At 43.3% G+C, this 6,000-nt stretch overlaps 2 protein-coding genes across 3 annotated transcripts in view; one reads left to right on the top strand and one right to left on the bottom strand.

Annotated features, from left to right (window-relative positions):
- The first annotated feature begins 214 nt into the window (after window positions 1-214).
- trmt5 (tRNA methyltransferase 5) lies at window positions 215-5,693 on the top strand. Of its 2 annotated transcripts, XR_014614643.1 has the most exons (6): window positions 215-232; window positions 436-1,061; window positions 1,349-1,473; window positions 1,583-2,222; window positions 2,771-3,224; window positions 4,329-5,693. XR_014614643.1 is itself a non-coding variant. In XM_084182262.1 (5 exons), the coding sequence occupies exons 1-5, from the start codon at window positions 225-227 to the stop codon at window positions 2,821-2,823; spliced, it is 1,452 nt and encodes a 483-aa protein (XP_084038388.1). In that variant the 5' UTR covers window positions 215-224; the 3' UTR covers window positions 2,824-3,363. The 2 variants fall into 2 exon arrangements, 1 of the variants encoding a protein (XP_084038388.1); XM_084182262.1 differs by lacking the exon at window positions 4,329-5,693 and having other exon boundaries at window positions 2,771-3,363.
- LOC311145895 (CDK-activating kinase assembly factor MAT1-like) overlaps window positions 4,611-6,000 on the bottom strand; it is a 70,977-nt gene continuing 69,587 nt past the window's right edge. Inside the window, exon 4 of the mRNA XM_084182263.1 lies at window positions 4,611-4,697. Within this exon, the coding sequence (XP_084038389.1) occupies window positions 4,676-4,697 (22 nt within the window). The 3' untranslated portion in view covers window positions 4,611-4,675. The remainder of the gene's footprint in view (window positions 4,698-6,000) is intronic.

The raw sequence follows: 6,000 nt of genomic DNA, 5'->3' as shown, positions 1-6,000 counted from the left end.
TCTCATCACTATCTCCTATCATCTCTGACCCATTCGCAGCACCGCAGTGAGCCTCCGCCGTGGTCATATGACATTAGAACGTTTCTGCTTTTATTCGTCGCGTTTTACACGAAGCACAGCATTTCTATCCAATCCGAGATCGATAGTTCCATCTGACGAATCAGGCTGCTGCAAACAAGTCCACTAATGATGACGTACAAACATGCGTGTGCTCTTCAGAGGCGATGTTGAGGTGAGGAATGAGTTTCAATGTTTATGTTTTTACTGAATAAAGTAATGATCTTTCCATGCAATAATATTAACAAAAAGTAAGCATTCCATTTTGTTTGCCAATCATTTGTTTTACATTTGTCATATTATCGATTAGTTTGTCATTTTTCTAAGGTTGATACTTAGGTAATATTTTAAGGAGACCTCTACGATTTGTCATTGCAGGATTGTTCCTAGAATCTTCTCACTACTACAAACTCAAAACTGCGTGAAATCTCGCTATCGATACCGGACCCTGTGTTCAGCGGTCCTGCAGCCGGATCGAGCATCAACTTGTCCTGTGAGTGTTTCGAAGCCGATGCTTGGGCAGCAACAACACAGCGGGATGGATCCCAGCCTATACACAGCTCCTCCTGAGGTCCGAGGTATGACCTGTTTGGATAAAGAAGTCTTCTCCCAGACAGTTATTGTCCCAGCCCTGCGTGTGCCAAAAGAAGTCCTGAATAAATTGGTAAAGAGCCTGAAAAAAGTAGCACTTCAGCGCCCGGGCATACGAAGAGTGGTGGAGGTCGAAGGCAGCGATGACGACAGGCTCTTGTTGCTGGACCCTGCCAGTGTCTCCTCACCCAGCTCATTCAGCGACGCAGAGGCCGAGGTGTTGCGGTCATTTGGAGTACCTCAAGAGCTCCAGCGGTACGAGCTGCGGCTGACCTACGACAACCTAAAGAGTGAGGAAGTTCTGCGTGCTGTGCTGCCAGAAGGACAGGACGTCACCTCTGGGTTTAGTCGAGTGGGTCACATTGCGCACATGAACCTGCGGGAGCACCAGCTGCCCTACAGAAACCTCATAGGTGAGAGCGCCACAAACATAATGTACTGTTCTGCATCACAATAAATGTAGTACAATTTGTCAGAAGACTGACACAGGCATGGGTAACAGTGATGCTGTTGACAGGTCATTATGTATTTTATGCTCTCTTGAATCCCTGACCACACTCCCAGGATTGTATTTCCTGAGTGGTCAATTAGCTACAGATGAAATACGTTAAGTGTGTGTGAGGAAAACGATAGTGCTGATTCATTTTGTTTTACTGACATGATGCAGTCTTGCTGTCTGCTGTTGCAAATCCATTTCCAGGCCAAGTCATAATGGATAAGAACCCTGGGGTGACCTGTGTGGTCAATAAGACCAACACCATCGACTCCGCCTACCGCAACTTCAAGATGGAGGTGATGGCTGGAGAGGAAAACATGGTGGCCAAAGTAAGTCCTATGAGATTGTGCTTTTGATTAAATATATTTTCTAATGAAATCAGAGGCGTGGGCATTGCATTCATCCCTTATATCCTCCCTCTCACTCGCTCTGTTGCAGGTGCGTGAGAACGGCTTGACGTACGAGTTTGATTTCTCCAGTGTGTATTGGAACCCTCGTCTTAGCACGGAGCATGAGCGTGTGGTGGCCCTTCTGAAACGCGGTGACACTGTGCTGGATGTGTTCGCTGGCGTGGGTCCCTTTGCCATCCCCGCTGCCCGCCGTGGCTGCACTGTGCTGGCCAACGACCTCAACCCTGAGTCTCACCGCTGGCTGCAGCACAACTGCAAACTGAACAAGGTGGAGCGTAAGGTCACCACCTTTAACCTGGACGGCAGGGCCTTCATCCACGGGCCACTTAAGCAGGAGCTGCCTGTCATGATGAAGGGGACAGCCAGTGTGCATGTGGTCATGAACCTGCCTGCCTTGGCCCTGGAGTTCCTGGATGCCTTCAGAGGCTTGCTGGACCAGGGACTTTCCTGTGATGTGAATCTGCCGCAGGTGCACTGCTATGGGTTCTCTAAGAAAGACGACCCCCAGAAAGACGTGGTGGAAAGGGCCTCAGCCAGCCTGGGGTTCTCCCTAGAGGGGCTGTGCTCTGTGCATCTAGTGAGGAACGTGGCCCCCAACAAGGAGATGATGTGTGTGAGCTTCACCATCCCCAAAGAGGTTCTCTTCAGCAGTGAGAGCACACAGACAGGTGAGCTTTCATTCACACAGCACCAGTGTTGGGGTTAATTCCACAAATTCAATTCAAATCCCTCTCCCTGTAAATTCCATGTAATTCAATTCAAACTCCAGGTCAGTCTTTGAATTAAATTCCTCTCGATTCCAATCTTCGATATTATCCAACAAATTCCAATTCAATTCCCTCAGGTTTATCATGTCACTGTTCTGACAGCCTAGCTATATTGGAAATATAGAAATACAAGTTGAAATGATTTAAAACAAATCCTGCAGTCTATTTCTGATACTAAGTGCATTAATTCCATTAACTGGGAAATGTAAAAATATTAAATTCCAAAGATTAAATGTTTTTACAATTCAAACAGTCTAATTCCAATACAATAACTTGAAGATTGAATTTAATGTACATTCTCCACTTCATGAGTGAATTCAATCATTGAAATTTCAAATTTAATTGGAATTGGCCCCAACCCTGCACAGTACTCAACACACATGCTTGATTCATTCACTCGCTGAAAGACTGTAGACTGATAATACTAATACCATTTGTCCTCTCCTCAGAAGCCATAGAAGAACCAGCCCCAAAGAGACAGAAGTGTGAGGAGACAGATTGAATATATTTGACCAAGGAGGTCATTCTGAGACATTGAATTGTACATTTTATTTTTGATCTTGAATTCTGTTCATGCTATTTTATAGTAAAGTGTCAATGAGGCTGACATGATCTAAATCATGGTTATGCTTTGACCTAAAAAGAACATCCAAATGAGTATGTGTTGACTGTATTTCAAATACTGGTACCATTATCCAGGTCCAACAATTAGGGATTGTTTCAATAGTTTTCTTATCCAACAACTGGCTTCGTTATTTTTATTTAAAAAACACATAAGATCATACAAAAATGGCAACATATACACTACCGTTCAAACATTTGGGGTCACTTAGAAATGTCCTTGTTTTCGAAAGAAAAGCAATTTTGTCGTCCATTAAAATAACAAAATTGATCAGAAATACAGTATAGACATAGTTAATGTTGCAAATGGCTATTGTAGCTGGAAACGGCTGGTTTTTAATGGAATATCTACATAGGCGTACAGAGGCCCATTATCAGCAACCATCAGTCCTGTGTTCCAATGGCATGTTGTGTTTGCTAATCCAAGTTGATCATTTTAAAAAGGCTAATTGATCATTAGAAAACCCTTTTGAAATTATGTTAGCACAGCTGAAAACTGTTGTGCTGATTAAAGAAGCAATACAACTGGCCTTCTTGAGACTAGTTGAGTATCTGGAGCATCAGCAATTGTGGGTTTGATTTTAGGCTCAAAATGGCCAGAAACAAATAACTTTCTTCTGAAACCCGTCAGTCTATTCTTGTTCTGAGAAATGAAGGCTATTCCATGCGAGAAATTGCCAAGAAACGGAAGATCTCATACAACGCTGTGTACTACTCCCTTCACAGAACAGCGCAAACCGGCTCTAACCAGAATAGAAAGAGGAGTGGGAGGCCCCGGTGCACAACTGAGCAAGAGGACAAATAAATTAGTGTCTAGTTTGAGAAACAGATGCCTCACAGGTCCTCAACTGGCAGCTTCATTAAATAGTACCTGCAAAACACCAGTCTCAACGTCAACAGTGAAGAGGCGACTCCGGGATGCTGACCTTCTAGGCAGAGTTGCAAAGAAAAAGCCATATCTCAGACTGGCCAATAAAAGATTAAGATGGACAGTCTGAGATATGGCTTTTTCTTTGCAACTCTGCCTAGAAGGTCAGCATCCCGGAGTCGCCTCTTCACTGTTGACGTTGAGACTGGTGTTTCGCATGGAATAGCCTTCATTTCTCAGAACAAGAATAGACTGATGAGTTTCAGAAGAAAGTTCTTTGTTTCTGGCCATTTTGAGCCTGTAATCAAACCCACAATTGCTGATACTCCAGATACTCAACTAGTCTCAAGAAGGCCAGTTGTATTGCTTCTTTAAATCAGCACAACAGTTTTCAGCTGTGCTAACATAATTGCAAAAGGGTTTTCTAATGATCAATTAGCCTTTTAAAATGATAAACTTGGATTAGCAAACACAACGTGCCATTGGAACACAGGACTGATGGTTGCTGCAGTTTCCAGCTACAATAGCCATTTACAACATTAACAATGTCTACACTGTATTTCTGATCAATTTTATGTTATTTTAATGGACAAAAACATTGCTTTTCTATCGAAATCAAGGACATTTAAGTGACCCCAAACTTTTGAACGGTAGTGTACATCCTGGTCTGACTTCAGACCATAGTCCACTGTCCACAACAGTCTATGGCTCCCTCCACAATGTAGAGCAGGAGGGTCATTTGAGTCCTGTGATAATTGACAGCCTCATATTTCTGAGCTTCTGTGTCAGCCCAGTGGAGGGAAGAGCCCACTGAAGGCATCCTGGATGGCTTGATGACACGCTAGTCCTGAGTTGTATTCTCCAGCTATGTCCTGGGGTTCAGATACCTGCCAACAGAAAGAGAAAAGAAAAATGTCAGTTAAAATATAATTTTGCTACTAAGTTTACAGTATCGTAATGTCAACACCTATATTAGTCTACTATCCCCTCTCCAACATCCCTATATTAGCATCACTGCTACTAACTACTACTGTATATGTGATGTTAAGATCAATCGACAGTCTTCATAGGTGGTGAGGCCTTTAAAAATCACCCAGGCTACACTGGACCCAATGGCATTGATGCAGTTGATGTGAAGCGTTTGAGCATGGGTTGATTTTTATCCAAACACCCAATGTTTTTCTAGCCCTCCAGAATCCCCTCAGCCCCATATGAAGGCAGGAGTTTTTTATTTATTTTACCCTTATTTTACCAGGCACATTGACTGAGAACATATTCTCATTTACAGTAACGACCTGAGGAATAGTTACAGGGGAGAGGAAGGTAGACACAGTGCACCCCCCCAACCTCTTTCTCAAAGCTAAGGATCTGGATCACGTTCTGCACATGTGTTATTTTACGCACACATTCGTTTTTATAACGTAGCTGCTGCTCACACTCCCCCTCCCTTCACGTTTCACTCTTTACTCACCCTCTTCTGAAACATGATGTAGCCTGTCTCTCTGCCTCATATTTCTGAACAACTGAAATAAAAACCCTGCAGGTTTTATAAAGCGTATAACCTTTTCTGTCAGTCTGTTGTAATGGACATTGCAGTTGCACAAGCAGGATGCATTCCTTACACTTTGGAGTCAATGTTTTGTGTGATGATGTAGGCTAATCTTTAGTTGCTGCCATATCGTAGTTTCTGAAAATAAATCACACTATCTGACTGCCTCCTGTGCAGCTTAGCCAATGTTTGCAATGATGATGAATTGCTAATTAGACTGCGTGGCTGTGTCTTACTGCATTCCACCTCTGGGCAGCCGAACATTCTAGGCAGCCGAGCGTGTATCCGGACCGGTAAAAAGAGTCTGACAATGGGCGAGTTCATTTTGTATCGCCCAGTGCCATAGTTAGCTGCATGTAACTCGAACATGAAATCGCTAGACTGTCTGTGTCTTGCTTATGTTCAATACTGACAAAGTTTGTACGAACATGTCGATAATATATTTGAGTAAAACATGTAAATAGCTGCATGTAGCCTACTACCCTCCTTAAAAAAATAAACATGAAATCGCACTTATGCTTACTGAGACATGGAATGCAATAGTTTGAACAGTTGTGTACAACATTAAGTTTGTAGGCTACACCAGTGACCAGACAAAGGCGATCAAGGAGGGGGGAGCGGCAGCAGAGCACTCAGCACAG

Source organism: Coregonus lavaretus, assembly GCF_964263955.1.
Source record: "Coregonus lavaretus genome assembly, chromosome: 18".
Classification (NCBI taxonomy): domain Eukaryota; kingdom Metazoa; phylum Chordata; class Actinopteri; order Salmoniformes; family Salmonidae; genus Coregonus; species Coregonus lavaretus.
The sequence above is the reverse complement of the archived record's forward strand: the minus strand, read 5'-3'. Positions and strand labels throughout refer to the sequence as shown.

Excerpts from the sequence above, each read along its gene's own strand:
- trmt5 (XM_084182262.1), top strand. Across the intron at positions 1,062-1,348 it reads GCCCTACAGAAACCTCATAG|GCCAAGTCATAATGGATAAG; the intron begins GTGAGAGCGCCA and ends ATCCATTTCCAG. Across the intron at positions 2,223-2,770 it reads CAGTGAGAGCACACAGACAG|AAGCCATAGAAGAACCAGCC; the intron begins GTGAGCTTTCAT and ends TCCTCTCCTCAG.